At 38.2% G+C, this 22,116-nt stretch overlaps 1 protein-coding gene across 3 annotated transcripts in view; it reads right to left on the bottom strand.

Annotated features, from left to right (window-relative positions):
- The window catches only part of FGD4 (FYVE, RhoGEF and PH domain containing 4), a 234,369-nt gene that overhangs the window by 39,950 nt on the left and 172,303 nt on the right, over positions 1-22,116 (bottom strand). For all 3 annotated transcript variants that reach the window (XM_036759654.1, XM_036759656.1, XM_036759655.1), the window contains one exon: positions 5,375-5,464. In XM_036759654.1, the coding sequence (XP_036615549.1) occupies positions 5,375-5,464 (90 nt within the window). The remainder of the gene's footprint in view (positions 1-5,374; positions 5,465-22,116) is intronic.

Genomic DNA, 22,116 nt, shown 5'->3' with positions numbered 1-22,116 from the left:
CCAGTGGCAACCTCCAAGTCAGCAAACCAGGGGAGTTCTTGAGCTCTAGGGTGGTGAAGCACACAAATGCCCACACCAGGACCTGCCTCAGCACAGGCAGGAGAACCTGTAGATAACAGCTTAGAAAACTACCAAGTGCCAGTGGGCAAAAGTCTGGGTGAGCAGGCATTCTCCAGGGGCCAGGCCCCTACCCCCATCCCAAGAGCTCCAGTGTTGCTGATATCAGTCCATCAACAGCTAAGCTGCCAGATCACCACAGCCACAACTGCCAGCACCTAAGGCTCCAACACACAAAGCCAATGACCAGGTCCTGGGCTCCCAGCACAAGAAGCTTGGGTCAGTGCCCCCTGTGCTCCAGCAGGAGAGCTCAACTTCCCAGGAAATAGGCAAAAACCATGAGCAAAAGGAAAAGGGTATCTACCTTCAGAGAAACAGAGGACAATTAAGTATAGCACGGTCTTACAAAGATGCAATGAATGTGTATAGATATATGTATAATTATAGATGTCTAAGTATGTGTGCATATAAATATATATCTTTGTATATGTGTGTACATTTGTATATATGTGTACACACAAATACACACACACGACAGAGACATATATATATATATATATATATATATATATATATATATATATATATATATATATATAATAATATATCTGTGCTTAATAGTAGCGTTCTTTGATGAGGGGGCAGGAGGAAGGGGGAATAAAAGGAAAAAGGGCATAGCAGAGAACAAAAGAAAACTTACAAGGAAGCAAAGAAAAGATGGGACAGATCTGAACACAATGCACAGTATTTGTTATATAGGCTTTCATGAAACAGAACTTCATTGTTGTATGTTTGGAATCTTCTCCTATGTTCTGCTATGTACAAGGCAATGCTATTTGAGGACCATAATCATAAAAAAGCCCTTATCAGGGGCAGAGCCAAGATGGCGGCTGGAAATCAGGACTTGCTTAAGCTCTCCCCCAGGGCCCTCCAAACACCTATAAAAATGGATCTGAAAAAATTCTAGAGCTGCAGAACCCACAAAAGAGCAGAGAAAAGCAGGGCTCCAGCCCAGGAAAGCCTGGATGGCCTCTAGGAAGGGTCTATCACATGAAGGTGGGAGTAGAGTGGAGCAGAGCCCAGCATGGGCTGCACCAGGACCAACCACACAAGGAGCTGGGCGGAACAGGGGGTAGGGTCCTAAATCATTGAGCTGTGGCAGTTACCAGACTTCTCAAGCCACAAACACCAAAGACAACAGAGAAGGTAAGTGGGAAAAACTGCTGGGAGAGAGTACAAAGAGTTCACATTTGACCACCACCTGGGGGCAGCAGAGATGGTGCAGCTCTGAGGCTGCTTCCAGAGCTATAGATCTGAGTCGCAGTCCAGGTTGGCGGTTCTTGGGGGAGGGGGAGGAGTGCTGGTGTGGCAGAGCTAGCTGTGTAGAAACAGCTCTGAAAACAACCGCACAGCCCCTCAAGCTTTGAACAAATTACTCTCTACTCTACAAGCAGTCATACCCCCCAAAAAACTCAAGGGTCAAGTAGTTGGCTGGGAACATGGCCAGGCAGCGAAAATGATCTCAGATTCAGACTCAGACTTTGGAATCTTTCTTTGGTGACACTGAATGCCTCCTGAAAAAGATCCCAAAAAGAAGACTCCTAGGAACATTGTTGCCAAATTCCAGAGTTTGCAGATCAAGGAGAAAATACTACAAGCAGCCAGAAAGAAACAATTTGAGTATTGTGGAAACATAACTAGGATAACACAAGATCTAGCAGGTTCTACGTTAAGGGATCAAAAGTCTTGGAATATGACATTTTGGAGGTCATTGGAACTAAGATTAAAACCAAGAATTACCTACCAAGCAAAACTGAGTATAATGCTCCAAGACAAAATATGGACTTTCAATAAAATAGAGGCCTTTCAAGCTTTCTCAGTGAAAAGACCAGAGCTGAATAGAAAATCTGACTTTCAAACACAAGAATCAAGAGAAGCATGAAAAGGTAAAGAAGAAAGAGAAATCATAAGGGCTTTACTAAAGTTGAACTGTTTTGTTCACATTCCTACATAGAAAGATGATGTGTATTCATGAGACATCAGTATTAGTGTAGCTGAAGGGAATATACATACATGTGTGCATGCATGTATATATATACATACATGTGTGCATGCATGTATATATATACATTTATGTATATATATACACACATATACATACACATACATATAAATATATATGTATATATACATATATATATAGAGAGAGAGAGGGAGAGAGAGAGAGAGAGGGAGAGAGAGAGAGAGCGAGCACAGGGTGAGTTGAATATGAAGGGATGATATCTAAAACAAATGAAATCAAATTAAGGGACGAGAAAGGAATATATTGACAGAGGAAGAAAGGGAGAGATAGAATGGGCTAAGTTATCTCACATAGAAATGGAAAGAAAAAGCAGTTCTGTAGGACGGGAAGAGGGGGCAGGTGAAGGGGAATGAGTTAATCTTGCTCTCATTGGATTTGGCCTGAGGAAGGAATAACATACACACTCCACTGGGTATCTTACCCCACAGGAAAGAAGGAGGAAGGAGATAAAAAAGGGGGGACAATGGAAGGGAGGGCAGATAGGAGGAGGTAATCAAAAGTAAACACTTTTGAAAAGGGACAGGGTCAAGGGAAAAATTTGGATAAAGGGGGATAGGATAGGAAGGAGCAAAATATAGTTAGTCTTTCACAACATGAGTATTGTGGAAGGGTTTTTTATAATGATATACATGTGGCCTATGTTGAATTGTTTGTTTTCTTAGGGAGGGTGGGTGGGAAGAGAAGAGTGGAGAGAATTTGGAACTCAAAGTTTTAAAAGGAGATGTTCAAAAAAAAAGTTTTTGCATGCAAGTAGGAAATAAGATATACAGGCAATGGGGCATAGAAATCTATCTTGCCCTTAAAAGAAAGTAAGGGAGAAGGGGATGGTGGGGAGGGGGGCGGAGAGTGGGGTGAAAGAAGGGAGCGTTGATTGGCGAATGAGGCAATCAGAATATATGCCATCTTGGAGGTGGGGAGGGTAGAAATGGGGAGAAAATTTGTAATTCAAACTCTTGTGAAAATCAATGCTGAAAACTAAATATGTTAAATAAATAAATAATGGTTTATTTAAAAAAAAAAAAAAAAACCTCAAAGAGCCTACATCAAAAGCCTCCAAGAAAAATATGAATTAGTCTCAGGTCATGGAAGAGCTCAAAAAGGATTTGGAATACCAAGGAACAGAAGTAGAAGAAAAATTTGGAAGAGAAATAAGAGTGATGTGAGAAAACCATGAAAAATAAGTAATGACTTGCTAAAGGAGACCCAAAAAATACTGAAGAAAATAACACCTTAAAAAATTGACTAACTCAAATGGCAAAAGAGCTCCAAAAAGTCAATGAGGGAATGCTTTGAAAGTCAGAATTAGCCAAATGGACAAGGAGATCCAAAAGACCACTGAAGAAAATACTAACTTAAAAAGTAGATTGGAGCAAGTAGAAGCTAGTGACTTTATGAGAAATCAAGATATTATAAAACAGAACCAAAGGAATGAAAAAATGGAAGATAATATGAAATATCTCATTGGAAAAACCACTGACCTGGAAAATAGATCCAGGAGAGATAATTTTAAAAAGTCTTTATCTTGCCAGTCTAACAGAAATATGGCTTACTTCAAGGAAAAAAGACATATTAAGGAAATGAGATTTATCTACACATCTCCAGAGATGTTAGTTTCCAGAGGACAGTGAATATAGAAATAACAATATTCTTTTCTACTATCAAAGTTCTGAGGTAACTCACTAAACTGCTTTGAGCCTCAGTTTCCTTATATGCGAAATGAGGGAGTTAGTGGAGATGTGTTTTAAAGGTTTTCTCTAAGCCTAAATCTAGGATTCTATGCTGACATTTATCATCAAAAAAATCTTCAAAGTACCCTGAAAATTTTTTGATATTCTTGTTTTACTTATTGAAATACTTTAATTTCTATCTGAAAAAGCTACTTTGAAAGCAGACAGACATCAGAAATACATGAAGCTATAGGTCCACCGAACCTTACAATTCCCACTTTTCATTACTAGCAACCACCAAGGTTTGGTTTATTATCAAAATATATTTTTCAAGATGCTAGTACCCCATCTCTTGGCTTGGGTTCCTTGCCAATCTTTACCAATGAGAGAGAATTTTGGCTTTCTCTAGTTTTCTTCTTGAAACGTTAATACGACCTTTTTTAAGGTTTTTTTTTTTAGTGTCTACTATTTGAGGATTAAAATAATACATTGGGAAAAAACCCATGAAGCAACAAACATTCATTAAATGGTTACCACGCGCCAGACACAGTGCTATATGCTGAAGATACAAAAAGAAAAAATGGAAAAAGTTCCTGCCTTCAAGAAGCTTACATATTAATATGGAAGAAAACACATAAATTAAAAGATATGTACAAGGTAAAGAGCAGATGGAAGATAACTTAGAAAGGAAGGCTCAAGTGGTTGGGAGATTGGGGAGAAAAAGCAGGAAGGCTTCATACAGAAGGTGAGGTCTTAACTAAGTTTTGAAAGAAGCCAGAAATATAAAGAGGTAAAATATACTAGACACATGAGAAGGCCAGTAAGAAGATACAGAGATGGGAGGAATAGGAAGTATAACTGGGTCTTAGAGTATGCAGAGAAGAGTAAAATATGAGAAGTTAGGAAAGGTAGGAATGGGAAAGGTTGTGAATCAGAGCATTAAATATCCAACAAATGAAAATTGGTAATCTAGTGCTGTATCTAAGTGTACATGGTCTTAATCTGGCTATGAGCCTGTTGACATTCTTACCTTCTCACTATGAGAGTAGATGAAGACCATTCTTACTTGGCATCTGAACACCTTGGGCTTCAGGCTTTTTTCTTCACCTTGGTGGTTGCTTCTTTCACTCTCTTAGAGATCTTAATGGTTATTGTTTCTTAGATGTACGTTTGCAAACATAGGCAACACTTTCTATCCCTTATACTATCGTGACCTGTCCTTCCTCTTTTGGATGTTTCAACTAAACTTTTAGTCTTTAGCTGAAGTTTTGTTTCTTCTACCTACTGCCACTAGATGAAAAACTGAAGCAAACAGTTTACAGTGTCACTTGTTTTGCTATGATTAGCTCCAGGACCTTATTACTTCTATGTTTGTCAAGAAGAAATATTTAAACCTAGCAAGTCCACACACAAAAAAGACTGTATTAAACATTTATTTGAGGCAATTATTAGTAACAGAAAAAAAGCTTAATATTCTGAATTTTACATTATTTACAATGTCAAATAACAGAATACAAATAACACAGATAACAAAAAACAAATTTTTTCCAGAAAAGGAAAACCTTACCTTGTCTAAAAGGTCAAGTCGATTAACATAGGCTCTTTCTGTAAGCAAGAGTTCAGTGGCAATTTTGTGAAGTTTCTGCTCATCTGTCTCCTAAAGAATAGATCAGTATGGAAAATATTTATATCGGCTTAAACATTCATACTTTTTCTCACTGAATAATCAAGAAAAGTGTCTATCCCATAAAAACAACTTGTTATTTTTTAGCTACATATCAAATTCTTTTTAATCATCAAGGAAAATTTGATCAGAAATCTGAATAAAGCCAAATATAAAGATGACGAGTTTGTCAAATTCAAATAATTCTTCTCCTTGATCTCTCTTCACTATCAGATAAAATTGACTCTACCCCCCCTTCCCCCTCCCTTGGCTTAAGTGACATGTCCTGATTCTTATTATTTTTGATGTCACCACTGCCTTGTCTCTATCACTGGCTATAATTCTTCCTCTTGATTCCCTAAATGAGGGAATATTTGTAGTCTAACCCCAGGCTTTCCCCAGTTCTACATTTTCTCACCTCTATAGATATGAAGGCTCCCAAATTTTATATGCATGTGTGTATGTATAGTATATATACACATTCCCATGTGTATGCTCACACAAAAACCACACACGCACACACACACATACACACACACGTATATGTGTACATAGCTACCGCTACAGAATACTCCTTCAACTTGCATTTTAGTGTGTAGGTTGGGTTCCTGAAGGCTATCTTTTTTTTTTCTTTTAAACTTATTTATTTAACATATTTAGTTTTCAGCATTGATTTTCACAAGAGTTTGAATTACAAATTTTCTCCCCATTTCTACCCTCCCCCCCACTCCAAGATGGCATATATTCTGGTTGCCCTGTTCCCCAGTCAGCCCTCCCTTCTGTCACCCCACTCTCCTCCCATCCCCTTTTCCCTTCCTTTCTTGTAGGGCAAGATAAATTTCTACGCCCCATTGCCTGTGTATCTTATTTTCTAGTTGCATGCAAAAACTTTTTTTTTTGTTTTTGAACATCTGTTTTTAAAACTTTGAGTTCCAAATTCTCTCCCCTCTTCCCTTCCCACCCACCCCCCCAAGAAGTCACGCAATTCAACATAGGCCACATGTGTATCATTATGTATAATCCTTCCACAATACTCATGTTGTGAAAGACTAACTATATTTTGCTCCTTCCTAACCCATCCCCCTTTATTGAATTTTCTCCCTTGACCCTGTCCCCTTTCCAAAGTGTTTGTTTTTGATTACCTGCACCCCCATCTGCCCTCCCCTCCATCATCCCCCCCCCCTTTTTTTATCTTCTTCCCTCTTCTTCCCTGTGGGGTAAGATACCCAATTGAGTATGTATGGTATTCCCTCCTCAGGCCAAATTTGATGAGAGCAAGGTTCACTCATTCCCCCCCTCACCTGCCCTCTCCCCTCCTCCCACAGAAGTGCTTCCTCTTACCACCTTTATGGGAGATAATCCACCCCATTCTCTCCCTATCTCCCTCTCTCAATATATTCCTCTCTCATCCCTTAATTTGATTTTATTTCTTTTAGATACCTTCCCTTCATCTTCAACTCACCCTGTGTCCTCTCTCTCTCTCTCTGTGTATATCTATATCTATATATGTATATACATATACATACATACACATATACATATACACATACATACACATTCACATAAACACACACACATATATAAATATATAAATATATATATATATATATACACACACATATTCCCCTGAAGGCTATCTTTTACCTTAGGTTAGAGGGCTACCCTGTGAATCTGAACTCAAAACACTTTAGTCTCAATGAGACCCTTATCAAAATGCTTCCCATTAACAATGGGCAAACAGACAATTAGCTCTTTACAAAAAAAGAAGAGTAGTTGCAAAACATCTTACATGCTCTCACATATATACACAGTGTCTGTGGAAGAATGCACTCAAACTTAGGAATACAAGGACAGTGAGGCTCACAACTCCTCATACTACAGGACCTGAATGGCCTTTCTCACTTTGTAAAGCCTTTTATGAAGAATTTTTGGGATCTGCTCCTCTTCACAGCCCTACTGTCAGTGGTCACGGTCCTTAAATCAACTTTTTTACTGGATGTTTCCACCTATTTGTATATGACTGAAATATGTCTCTGATTCTGGTTCCAGGAACTCCCCTTCATAACTGCATGGTGGATGGGAAGGGAGGGTCAGAGAAATTCCCTTAACACCCCCTGCAGCCATCTCCTTTTGAAGCAGCTTTTACTGTGGAGAGCCTTAAGTGCCTCAGGGCTTGAGATATTTTAGGTTCCTAGACCAGTGGCTAATAATTTGTGTTCTCCACCTACTGAATTGACTTACTTTCTTAAATTAGAAGGGTGTTTGTGCTCATAAAGGACTCAGGGCATCTATTCAACTAGAGTCAATATAACACTTCATTAGCATCTTGCAATACAATTCTGGGCCATCTGACCAAATCAACTGAGTTGGAGAAAGCAATCCCATTCCATAGATATGTGGCACCGAGGAAGGAGTGCTGGATTTGGAATGAGGAAGGCCTCCTACAAGTGAAGTCTCAGTTGAGTTTCAAAAGAAGTCAGAAGTAGAGGTGAGGAGGTAGTGTATTCTAGGCATAGGAGAGAGCCAGTAAGAAGGTGCTGAGGTATGAGAGGTATAACAAGTATCACAGGATTTTAGAGTACAGAGAAGAGTGAAATTTATGAGAAGACAGGAAAGGTGGGAAGGGGAAAGAAGAGCATTTCAAATCTTGCCTCCAATACTTGCATCTTACAATTTGTAAAACTGTGTAATCCTGGCCAACCAACTTAACCTCTCTGTGCCTCAGTTTTATCATGTGTAAAATGGAATAATAATACCTATGACACAGTGTTGTCATGAGGATCATATGAGATAACAAAGCTTTGCAAATTTAAAGTACTTTATACACATATGTAAGTCCACACACACAAATACATAGCTAATATCTCTAGCCACATCCTGAACTTCAGTCCTACATATATTGCCAGTAACAGGTCTAAATGCAATTGAGTTTAAAAGTTATCTTTACCCTGAAGCCAACAAACCAATTTCTTCTGATAGAATTCCCAATTTTTGTTATTGCTCCCTTCATTTTCTGAGTCATGTAAGCTTGAAGTCTGAGAGTATTCTTAAGCTTCCTCTTTTTATCCTCCATCTAATTAGTCACTAAATTCAACTAGTACTCCCTTAACAAGGTTTCTGAAACCTGAACCTTTTTATTTTTTTTTCCTTTAAATTAATTTATTTAATTTTTCAATATTCACTTCCATAAGCTTGTGAGTTTTAAATTTTCTCCACTTCCTTCCCCTCCTCCCTTCCCAAGACTGTGCAATCTGATAAAGGCACTACATATATATTCTTATTAAACATATTAGTCATGTTATAAAGAAGTAGTAGAATGAATGGGAGGAGCCAAAATAAAGAAAAAGCAAACAAAAAAAGAGCAAGTAGTATGCTTCAATCTGCATTCAGACTCCATAGTTCCTTCTCTGGATGTGGATAGCATTTTCCACCATTAGTCACTTGGAGTTATCTTAGATCCTTGCCCTGCTGAGAAGAGATAAGACTATCAAACTTACACACAATGTGGCTCTTACTATATATAGTGTTCTCTTCTTTCTGCTCATTTCAATTAGCATCAGTTCATGTAAGTCTTTCCAGGTTTTTCTAAAATTTGCCTACTCATTATTTCTTATAGCACAAAAGTATTCTGTTAAAATGAGATACAACAACTTGTTCAGCCATTCCTCAAATGATGAGCATTCCTTCAATTTCCAATTCTTATTTTTCTTTTTTTTCCAAAGGCAAATTTTGCTCATTTACTTAATATTTTTAGTTTTCGGCATTGATTTTCACAAGAGTTTGAATTACAAATTTTCTCCCCATTTCTACCCCCCTACTCCAAGATGGTATATATTCTGATTGCCCCATTCCCCAGTCAGCCCTCCCTTCTGTCACCCCACTCCTCCCCCATCCCCTTTTCCCTAACTTTCTTGTAGGGCAAGATAGATTTCTATGCCCCATTGCCTGTATATCTTATTTCCTACTTGCATGCAAGAACTTTTTTTGAACTTCTGCTTTTAAAACTTTGAGTTCCAAATTCTGTCCCCTCTTCCCTCCCCATCCACACTCCCTAAGAAGGCAAGCAATTCAACATAGACCACATGTGTATCATTATGCAAAACCCTTCCATAATACTCATGTTGTAAAAGACTAACTATATTTTGCTCCTTCCTATCCTATCCCCCTTTATTGAATTTGCTCCCTTGACCCTGTCCCTTTTCAGAAGTGTTTGCTTTTGATTACCTCCTTCCCCTATCTGCCCTCCCTTTTTTATCTCCTTCCTCCTTCTTTCCTGATGCTCAATTGAGTGTGTATGTTATTCCCTCCTCAGGCCAAATCCAATGAGAACAAGATTCACTCATTCCCCCTCACCTGCCCCCTCTTCCCTTCCTACAGAACTACTTTTTCTTGCCACTTTTATGTGACATAATTTACCCCATTCTATTTTCTCCTTCTCAATATATTCCTCTCTCATCCCTTAATTTGATTTTATTTTTTAGATATCATCCCTTCATATTCAACTCACCCTATGCCCTCTGTCTATATGTTTCCCTTCAGCTACCCTAACACTGAGGTCTCACGAATTATACACATCATCTTTCTAAGTAGGTATGTAAACAAAACAGTTCAATTTTAGTTAATTCCCTTCTGAGTTCTCTTTCTTGCTTACCGTTTCATGCTTCTCTTGATTCTTGTGTTTGAAAGTCAAATTTTCTATTAAGCTCTGATCTTTTCACTGAGAAAGCTTGAAAGTCTTCTATTTTATTGCAAATCCATATTTTGCTTTGGAGCATGATACTCAGTTTTGCTGGGTAGGTGATTTTCTCCTTGATCTGGGAGCTCTGGAATTTGGCAACAATGTTCCTAAGAGCCTTCTTTTGGGGATCTTTTTCAGGAGGCGATTGGTGGAGTCTTTCAATTTCTATTTCACCCTCTGGCTCTAGAATATCAGGGAAGTTTTCCTTGATAATTTCTTGAAGGATGATATCTAGGCTCTTTTTTTTTTTTAATTTCTTTATTTATTTTTAGTTTACCACACACGGTTCTACATAGTTTTGAGTTCCACTTTTTCTCCCCTCCCTCCCCCCTCCCTCCCCAAGACGGCATGAAGTCCCATATAACTGTCATGTATAACTTCGCATTGAATTAATTTATGCTCTAGTCAGGTCGTGGAGAAGAATTTTGACCAATGGAATGAATCATGAGAAAGAAGAAACAGAACCAAAAAAAAAAAAAAACCCAAAAACAAAAACAAAAGAGAAGCAGAAAAGGCGAGCATGTAGTGTGCCTCAGTCTGTATTCAAACTTCGCAGTTCTTTCTCTGAATGAAGATAGCATTCTCCATCGTGAGTCCCCTGGAGTTGTCCTTGCCCTTTAGGTTGCTGAGAAAAGCGCAGTATGTCAGGGTTGGTCCTCACGGAATCCACATATCTGTGGCTGTGCACAACGTTCTCCTGGCTCTGCTCCGCTCACTCAGCATTATGTCGTGTAGGTTTTTCCAGGTTGTTATGTAGTCTGCATCATCCCCATTTCTTATGGCACAATAGTATTCCATCACCTTAATATACCACAGCTTGTTCAGCCATTCCCCAATTGATGGGCATCCCTTTGCTTTCCAGTTCTTGGCTACCACAAAGAGAGCTGCTATAAATATTCTTGTACATATGGGTCCTTTTCCCGCTTGCGTGATTTCTTTGGGATACAACCCTAGAAGTGGTATTACTGGGTCAAAGGGTATGAACATTTCTATAGCCCTTTGGGCATAGTTCCACACCGCCCTCCAAAATGGCTGGATCAGCTCACAACTCCACCAGCAATGCAACAATGTTCCAATTTCCCCACATCCTTTCCAGCATTTATCATTCTCCTGATTTGTTATTTTAGCCAATCTGACAGGAGAGATGTGGTATCTAAGAGTTGTTTTGATTTGCATTTCTCTAATCAGCAGCGATCCAGAGCATTTTTCCATATGCCTGTAGATAGCTTTAATTTCTTCCTCTGAAAACTGCCTGTTCATATCCTTTGACCATTTCTCAATTGGGGAATGGCTTGTATTCCTATATATTTGGCTTAGCTCCCTGTATATTTTAGAGATGAGGCCTTTATCAGAGATACTAGTTGCAAAGATTTTCTCCCAATTTTCTGCTTCCCTCCTAATTCTTGTTGCATTGGCTTTTTTTGTACAAAAACATTTCAATTTGACATAATCAAAATTATCCATTTTGCATTTTGTAATGCTCTCTATCTCTTGTTGGGTCATGAATTCTTTACTTTTCCACAAATCTGATAAGTAAACTATTCCTTGCTTTCCCAAATTACTTAGAGTATCAACTTTTACTCCTAAATCATGAACCCATTTTGACTTTATTTTGGTATATGGTGTAAGATATTGGTCTATGCCCAGTTTTTGCCCTACCTTTTTCCAATTTTCCCAACAGTTTTTGTGAAATAGTGAATTATTAGCCCAGAAACTGGCTTCTCTTTGATAAACCCATAGGCTCTTTTTTTGATCATGACTTTCAGGTAGTCCAATAATTTTTAAATTATCTCTCCCAGATCTATTTTCCAGGTCAGGGGTTTTTCCAATGAGATATTTCACATTGTCTTTCATTTTTTCATTCCTTTGGTTCTGTTTTATAATATCTTGATTTCTCATAAGGTCATTAGCTTCAACTGTTTCTAATCTAATTTTTAAGGTAGTATTTTCTTCAGTGGTCTTTTGGACCTCCTTTTCCATTTGGCTAATTCTGCCTTTCAAGGCATTCTTCTCCTCATTGGCTTTTTGGAGCTCTTTTGCCATTTGAGTGAGTCTATTTTGTCAGGGGTCATTTTCTTTAGTATTTTTTTGGGTCTCCTTTAGCAAGTCATTGACTTGTTTTTCATGATTTTCTTGCATCACTCTCATTTCTCTTCCCAGTTTTTTCCTCTACTTCTCTAACTTGCTTTTCCAAATCCTTTTTGAGCTCTTCCATGGCCTGAGACCAGTTCATGTTTTTCTTGGAGGCTTTTGATGTAGACTCTTTCACTTTGTTGACTTCTTCTGGCTGTATGTTTTGGTCTTCTTTGTCACCAAAGAAAAGATTCCAAAGTCTGAGTCTGAATCTGAGTCCATTTTTGCTGCCTGGCCATGTTCCCAGTCAACTACTTGACCCCTGAGTTTTTTGTTGGGGTATGACTGCTTGTTGAGTAGAGAGTACTTTCTCCCATGCTTGAGAGGATGTGCTGTTGTTTTCAGAGCTATTTCTACACAGCAAGCTCTGCCACACCAGTGCTCCTCCTCCCCCAAGAACCGCCAACCCAGACCACGGCACAGATCTAAGCAGGCTCTGCACTCCTGCTCTGATCTGCCACTTCATTCCTCCTACCAGGTGGCCCTGGGGCCAGAAGCAACTGCAGCTGTACTTCTGTAGCTGCACCACCTCTGCAAACTCCTTTCATTCTGTCCCAGTAGCTTTTCCCATTAACCTTTTCTGTTGCCTTTGGTGTTTGTGGGTTGAGAAGTCTGGTAACTCCCACAGCTCACTGATTCAGTGCACCAGGGCCTCTTCAGCCCGGCTCTACATCTGGTTGGTCCGGGCACAACCCATGCTGGGCTCTGCTCCACTTTTCTCCCAACTCTGTGCGCGATAGACCTTACCCAGCAACCATCCAGGCTGTCCTGGGCTAGAGCCCTGATTCCCTCTACTATTTTGTGGCTTCTGCAGTTCTAGAATTTGTTCAGAGCCATTTTTATAGGTGTTTGGAGGGACCTGGGGGAGAGATTTAGGCAAGTCCCTGCTTTCCAGCTGCCATCTTGGCTCCACCTCCTTGGAGTCATTTTTTACAGGTGTTTGGAAGGGTGTGGGGGACAGCTTTAAGTGAGTCTCTGTTTTTAAGCCACCATCTTGGTTCTACCCCGCCCTCCTCTAAGATTTTTAATAAAGGGGATGGTAATGTGGAAGGACAGAACTACTGGAGCTCTCTCACAAATCCTGTCAGAAACCTCTAAAAAAAAAAGTGGATCTGAGCATATTTGAGAGAGTTAGAAGCCACTAGCAGACAGAATGGGGCAGGAATGCCGTGCATGCAAAACAGTAACAGATCACATCAAACAGGAGCAGCAGAAGAACCCAGCCAGCAAGCAGGGCTGGAAGAATGCTGTGCATGTGAAATGCAGGAGCAGCAACAGTCCCAGGGTAAAGTACGGCTGTGGCAGTGACCCCCAGGCCTCTCAGCCTATGATGCAAGTCTGTTAGAGCAGCCCCATGTCTAGCTACTCGTGAGGTCTCCAGCTGTTGCAACAATTTGGCTAGCAGCTCTTATGGGGGTGAAAGACCAACACAAGCCCAACAACAAGAATGCTATGAGCACAGATTCTTTTGATCTGCTTTACTAAGGAAAGGAACATTAAGGGGTTAACAATCATATTTCAATCCAACATATAAATAATCATTCGCTTAGTTGAGGGGATGAAAATGAGTACCCTGAACTTCAGAGCAAATACAGACAGAAATTATAGACAATATAAACACATCAACATTTCTGTCTAACCAAATCCCAATATACGTAGTTACCAGAGAAACCCTAACATCTGGGTTTTCATAGTCGGGGGGCTCTTTGACAGCTACACAGAATCTCCACATGAACACTCTTCCAATGAGTGAGAGCCCCAAGGGAGATTGCCAACATCTGGGTTTATATATCTTGTTCAGGGTGAAAGATGAGGCACACATGCAACTCACCCACTTGACCTAAAAGCATCACAAAAATGGGACTTAAACCCACGTGGTCTAAAAGCCCCTGATGTCACAAACATGGCACTCGAACCCATGTAAACTAGGCTTTCCCTTGAGGCAAAGGGGTCATCAAGGACTCCTAATTTAATAAAGGAAACACAGGCCAGACTCTTCAAGGGCAATTGACTGAATAAGTACTAAAAACGCTTCTTATTGACCAATGCACCAGCCCACCATCTAAAGGTTTGAAACTCGTCTTCTTGAACTCCCGGGAGGCATGGTGACCAGGTAAAACGGCTCTCATCCCTCCCTTCCTTACCCACTTAATTCTCCCTGGGGAGAAACCCTGAAACAGAGGAGCCAGAAGTGGGGCTTCAGTAGCCTTTTAGCTCAGGAAGTTGGGGAGAAGGCCCTTCTTGTGGTGGCGGAAGGAGACAAATGCAGGGATAGAGGTGTCCCAGCAGGCCCCACCTCAGCACAATAGCAGGAGCTCTTGAGCCCCATGGGAGTGGAGCCAGTAAATGGCAGCCCCAGTACCCCAGATGTGCCTTTGCACAGCCAGGGAAGTGGCAGACACCAGCACAGGCAAAAGTGAACACCACCGATGCTATAGCCAGCCCTAGAGGAAGAGGAGACTTCCAGCAGCCAGACCACCCCTCCTCCACACCTCACCAAACCAAACACCATAGCACACAAAGCCTGTAAGCAGGCCCACAGTTCTCAGCACAAGAAACTTGGTACAGAGCTCCCTGAGCCCCAGAAGCACAGATCCATTTTAGATGCCGGGAAAAAAAACAAAAACAAACACCATGAAAAAACAGACCAGAAAACCAAAGAATATTGATTCCTATTATGGAGACAGAGAAGATCAAAACACCAATTCAGAAGAGGACAGCACTAATACTACACCCACATCTGAAAACCAAAAAGGGAATGTAAACTGGTCTCCATCCCAAAAAGCATTCCTGGAAGAACTCAAGGAGGACTTTAAAAATCAAATTAGAGAGGTAAAAGAAAAAAAATGGAAAAAAAAATTCACGGATGAGAACAAATCTTTAATAAGTAAAATTGGCGAAATGGTTCAGAATATAAATGGAGAGAATGTCTCATTGAAAAGTAAAATTAACCAAATGAAAAAGGAGGTATAGGAGCTAAATGAAGACAACAATTCATTAAAAATTAGGCAATAAAAATTGAGCAAGTAGGAGCTAATGACTCTATGAGACATCAAGATTCAAATAAAATCTAAAGAATGAGATAGTAGTAGTAGATAATGTGAAATATCTGATTGAAAAAAACAACTGTCCTGGAATGTAGATCCAGAAGATAATCTAAGAAATCACTGGTCTACCAGAAAGCCATGATGAAAAAAAGCACCTGGACAGTATCTTCTAAGAAATCCTCAAGGAAAACTGATGCAAGGTCCTAGAACCAAAGGGTAAAATAGTCATCGAAAGAATCCACCAATCACCCCCTAAAAAAGATCCCAAATGGAAAACTCCAAGGAATACTGTGGCCAAATTCCAGAATTATCAGGTCAAGGAGAAAGTACTGCAGGTAGCCAGTACAAAATAATTCAAAATCACGGAACTACAGTCAGCATCATGCAGGATCTTGCAGCTTCTACAACAAAAGAAAGGAGGAATTGGAATATGATACTCTGAAAGGCAAAAGAACTTGGATCAACTATCCAGGCAAACTGAGCATAATTTTTCAGGCAAGGAGATGGATGTTCAATGAAATAAGGGAATTCCACACCCTCCAGATGAAAAGACCAGAGCTGAATGGAAAATGTGATCTTCAAATACAAAACCAAAGAGAGACATAAAAAGGTAAACATGGGAAAAAACCTGTTATTCAGTAAAAGAAAACTGTTTATATACTTATATAGGATTACATTGATTTATATATATGTATATACTATATATATAATATATATGTTTGTATATATTATATACACACATACATATATATATATAATACATATATATACAACAATATGTCAATCTTGAGAATGGTACTGTTATGACAATTGAAAGGTGTGTGTGTATATATATATATGTGTGTATATATATATATATATATATATATATATATATATATATATACACAGAGAGAGAGAGAGAGAGAGAGAGAGAGAGAGAGAGAGAGAGAGACTGAGGGTGTCAGTATAAAGTAAATGATGTGATGATAAAAAACATAATTAAGGGGTGCAAAGGAATTGTTCTGGGAGAAGAGGTAAGGAGGAGGTAGAAAAGGTTAAATTATGCCACATGAAAAGGCACAAAAACATAGAGGGAAAGAAGGGAGGGAGACAAGCAGTGTTTCAGCTTTACTTTAATTGGATTTGGTTCTAGGAAGGAATAACATACTCTGGTAAGTACAGAAATCAAATTTGTCCTACAGGCAGTAGAAGGGGAAAGGGGAGAGAAAAGGTGGGAGGGATAGAAGGGAGGGAAGAAGTAGCAAGGGGAAAAGGGTAAGATAAGGGAGGGAGGGGTGTCATTAGGGAGGGAAAATTGAGGAAGATGGTGGTCAAAAGAAAAATTCTTTTGAGGAGTGGAAGGGAGAAGGGAAAATAAAAGCACAGGAGGGGAAATAGCATGGAGAAAAAGAGATAGTAATCATAACTGTGAATACGAATGGGATGGATTCTCTGATAAACAGAGGCAGATAGCAGAATGGATTAAAAATCATAATCCTACAGTATGTTGTTTACAAGAAATACATCTGAAATAGAAGGATACAAATGGAGTAAAGGTAAAAGGCTGAAATAGAATATATTATGCTTCAGCTAAAGTAAAAAGAACAGGGGTAGCAATCCTAATCTCAGCCAAAGCCAAAGCAAAGATAGATCTAATTAAAAGAGATAAGGAAGGACACTATATCCTGCTAAAAGGCACCATTGACAATGAAGCAATATCATTGTTTAACATATATGCCCCAAGTAGTATAGCATCCACATTTTTAGAGGAGTACTTAAGGGAGTTACAAGAAGAACTAGACATCAAAACTATACTAGTAGGGCACTTCAACCTCACCCTCTCTGAACTTGATAAACATAACCTCAAAATAAACAAGAAAGAAGTTAAAGAGGTGAATAGAATTTTAGAAAAGATAGATATGATAGACCTCTGCAGAAAACTGAAAAGAGATAAAAAGGAATATACCTTTTTCTCAGTGGTACATGGCACATACTCAAAAACTGACCATGTACTAGGGCATAAAAATCTCTCAATCCAGTGCAGAAAGGCAGAAGTAGTCAATGCATCCTTCTCAGATCATGATGCAATTAAACTTATTTGTAATAAAGTACTATGGAAAGATAAACTAAAAATTAATTTAGAAACTAGATAATCTAATCCTAAAGGATAAGTGGGTCAAATAAGAAATTATAAAAACAATTAATAATCTCATTCAAAAGAATGACAATAATGAGACAACATACCAAAACTTAATGCGATGCAGGAAAGGCAGTTCTTAGCGGAAGTTTTCTATCTCTAAATGCTTACATGAATAAAATAGAGAAAATGGAGATCAATGAATTGGACATGCAACTGAAAAAGCTAGAAAAAGAACAAATTGAAAATCCTCAATTAAATACCAAATTAGAAATACTGAAAACCAAAGGAGAGATTAATAAAATTTAAATCAGGAAAACTATTGAATTAGTAACTAAAAATAAGAGCTAGTTTTATGAAACAAAAAACAATAAAATTGATAAACCTTTGGTCAATTTGATTAAAAAAAAGAAGAAAATCAAATTCCCAGTATCGAAAATGAAAAAGGCGAATTCACCTCCAAGGATGAAGAAATTAAAATAATAATTAGGAATTATTTTGCCCAATTCTATGCCCATAAATGTGACAACCTGAGGGAAATGGAAGAATATTCACAAAAATATAAACTGCCCAGATCAACAGAACAGGAAGTAAAATACCTAAATAACCCTATCTCAGGAAAAGAAATTGAGCAAGCCATCGATGAACTCCCTAGGAAAAAAATCTCCAGGTCCAGATGGTTTTACATGTGAATTCTATCAAACATTTAAAGAACAAAAAATTCCCATACTTTATAGACTATTTGGGAAATTCTTTTTAGGGTACTAATGGCTAAACCAGGAAGAGTCAAAACAGAAAAAGAAAATTATAGACCAATTTCCCTAATGAATATTGATGCAAAATTTTTAAAAAATATTGGCAAAAAGACTGCAACAACTTATCACAAGAATAATACATTTTGACCAAGTAGGATTTATTCCAGTAATGCAAGGCTGATTCAATATTAGGAAAACTAACAGCATAATCTATCATATCAACAACAAAACTAGAAAAATCATGATCATCTCAATAGATACAGAAAAAGCCTTTGACAAAATACAACACCCATTCCCATTAAAAATACTAGAAAGCAAAGGAATAAATGGAGTCTTCCTTAAAATTATAAGTAGCATCTAAGTAAAACCAACAGCAAGCATTATGTATAACGGGGATAAGCTAGATCCATTTCCAATAAGACCAGGGGTGAAACAAGGATGTCCATTATCACCCCTACTATTCAATTTGGTACTAGAAATGTTAGCTTTAGCAATAAGAGAAGAAAAAGAAATTGAAGGAATTAGAACAGGGGAAGAAGAAACTAAGTTTTCACTTTTTGCAGATGATATGATGATTTACTTAGAGAATCCTAGAGAATCAAGTAAAAAACTACTTGAAATAATAAACAACTTTAGCAAAGTTGCAGGATATAAAATAAACCCACATAAATCCTCAGCACTAACAAAGCCCACCAGCAAGAGACAGAAAGAGAAATTCCATTTAAAGTTACTGTAGACACTATAAAATATTTGGGAGTCTACCTGCCAAGACAAACCCAGGGCCTTATATGAACACAATTACAAAATACTTTTCACACAAATAAAGTCAGATCTAAATAAATGGCAAAACATCAGTTGCTTGTAGTTAGGCCAAGCTAATATAATAAAAATGACAATTTTACCTAAATTAATTTATTTATTCAGTGCCATACCAATCAAACTACCAAAAAATTATTTTACATAACTGGATAAAATAATAACCAAATTCATCTGGAAGAACAAAAGGTCCAGAATATCAAGGGAATTAATGAAAAGAAGTGCTAGGGAAGGTGGCCTAGCCATACCAGATACTAAACTGTACTATAAAGCAGCAGTCATCAAAACTACTTGGTACTGGCTAAGAAACAGAGTGGTGGATCAGTGGAATAGGTTAGGTACATAAGACGCAGTAGTCAACAACTATAACAATCTACTCTTTGATAAACCCAAAGAATCCAGCTTCTGGGCTAAAAATTCATTATTCCACAAGAATTGCTGGGAAAATTGGAAAATGGTATGGCAGAAACTGGGCATAGACCAATATCTTACACCATATACTAAAATAAAATCAAAATGGGTTCATGATTTAGGAATACAGGCTGATACTATAAGGAATTTGGGAGAGCAAGGAATAGTTTATAAGAAAGGGAAGAATTCATGACACAACAAGAGATAGAGAGTATTACAAAATGCAAAATGGATACTTTTGATTATGTTACACTGAAAAGTTTTTGTATAAACAAAGCCAATGCAACAAAGGTTACAAGGGAAGCAGAAAACTGGGAGAAAATCTTTACAATCAGTATCTCTGATAAAGGCCTCATCTCTAAAATATACAGGGAACTGAGCCAAATTTACAGGAATACAAGTCATTTCTCAACTGAAAAATGGTCAAAGGATATGAACAGGCAGTTTTCAGAGGAAGAAATTAAAGATATATATAGGCATATGAAAAAAAGCTGGAAATCGCTATTGATTAGAGAAATGCAAATCAAAACAACTCTTAGGTATCATATCTCTCATGTCAGATTGGTTAACATGAAAACAGGAAAATGATATATGCTGGAGAGGATGTGAGAAAATTGGAACATTGTTACACTAGCTGGTGAAGTTGTGAACTGATCCAGCCATTCTCGAGAGCAATTTGGAACTATGCCCAAAGGGCTATAAAAATGTGCATACCCTTTGACCCAGCAATACCACTTCTAGGGCTGTATCCCAAAGAGACCACAAAAGCGAGAAAGGGACCAATATATACAAAAATATTTGTAGCAGCTCTTTTTGTGGTAGCAAAGAATTGGAAATCAAAGGGATGCCTATCATTTGGGGAATGGCCAAACAAGTTGTGGTATATGAATGTAATGGAATACTATTGTGCTGTAATAAATAAGGAAGATATGGACTTCATAATAACCTGGAAAGGCCTGCATGATCTGATGCTGAGTGAGGGGAGCAGAACCAGAAGATCACTATACAAAATTACAGACACATGGTATCTGTAAGGACCAACTTTAATAGACTTTGCTCTTCTCAGCAATACAAGGTTCAAAGACAGCTTCAAAGGACTCATGACGGAAAGAGCTATCCATATCCAGAGAAAAAATTACAGAATCTGAATGCAGATTGAGGCAAACTATTTGCTCTCTTTTTTTTTTCTCCTCTTTTTTGGTTTTGTTTCTTCTTTCTGATGATTCATTCCATTGGTTATAATTCTTCTTTACAACTTGACAATTGTGTAAATAAGTTTAACGCAAAAGTATACGTAGAACATATTTCAGGTTCCATGCCATCTCAGGCGGGAGGGGAGGAGAAAATTTGGAACTCAAAAACTTGTGGAACTCAGTGTTGTAAACTAAAAATAAAAAATTTATTTAATAAAAAAAATTTAAAAATTTAAATATTAAGCAAAAAAAAAAAAAAGATTTTTTTTATACATTAAAATGTTGGACACATACCCACAAGAGTATTTCAAAGATTTGTGATTTCATCAGGGTAAGTATTTTCATTGAAAAATACAAGCATACCTCATTTTGTTGCCCTTCACTTTACTGCACTTCACAGAAACTACATTGTTTTCTTTTCTTTTCAAATTGAATATTTGGGGCAAATCCTTGCATCGAAGCAAGTCAGTCAATGCCATTTTCCCAAAAGCAATGTGCTCACTTCATGTCTTTGTGTCACATTTTGGTAATTCTCACAATATTTGAAACTTGTTCATTATTATTACATCCATATAGTAATCTGTGATCAGTGATCTTTGATATTATGATTGTAATTGTTTGGGGCACCAAAACTACACCCATATAAGAGAGTGAACTTTGATAAATGTAGTATGTGTTCTGACAATTCCACCCACAGCCACTCTCCCTTCTCTCCTTGGGCCTCCCAAATCCCTGAGAGAAAACAATATTGAAATTAGGACAGTTAATAACCTTACAATGGCATAGATAAAAGATGTGGCAAACTTCATTGTTGTCTTATTTTAGGAAATTGCCACAGCCGTCTGTAATAGCAATTTAGATTTGAAGATCTTTTCCACCTATTAATAGGCCATGTGACCTGCTTACATCACAGGACACCTAAGTCACATGTGGTGGGAGGAGCCTGCTGAGAGGAAAAGGAAATTGTGTCATAGGAAATGCTGACAGAGAGCTTTTATGGCAACTGTTAATCGCCATAGTGATAGTTAAAGCTGAGGTAAAGAAAGTCCATCTATGATAGCTGAGCAGACTGTGATAGCTGTACAGTGAGTTTGTTTTTGGGAAGATCCCAAGCAGGGGGTTGGAGGAGTTTTGGGATGGCGAGGCTCCATGTTGTGATATTGTGTTTTAAGTTCCTTGCTGTTATGATAAAGTGGGCTAACTGGTTGTGGGAGCTGAACGTTTGGTTATGGGATATGGTTATCTGGTGTATGAATATGTGTTTTATTTCTTCTACCTTCTATATGGAGAGTCTCTCATACTTTGCGATACAGAAATACATAGGCATATTCATGATTATCATTTATGTTGTGTTTATTGCCTTACTGATAAGCCATCCTCCTGATTAGACAGCAGTCATCAACCTCAAGGCAAGCCCCTCCAATAGCAAAAAGA

The sequence above is a fragment of the Trichosurus vulpecula genome, chromosome 5, assembly GCF_011100635.1.
Source record: "Trichosurus vulpecula isolate mTriVul1 chromosome 5, mTriVul1.pri, whole genome shotgun sequence".
Taxonomy (NCBI): Eukaryota; Metazoa; Chordata; class Mammalia; order Diprotodontia; family Phalangeridae; genus Trichosurus; species Trichosurus vulpecula.
The sequence above is the reverse complement of the archived record's forward strand: the minus strand, read 5'-3'. Positions and strand labels throughout refer to the sequence as shown.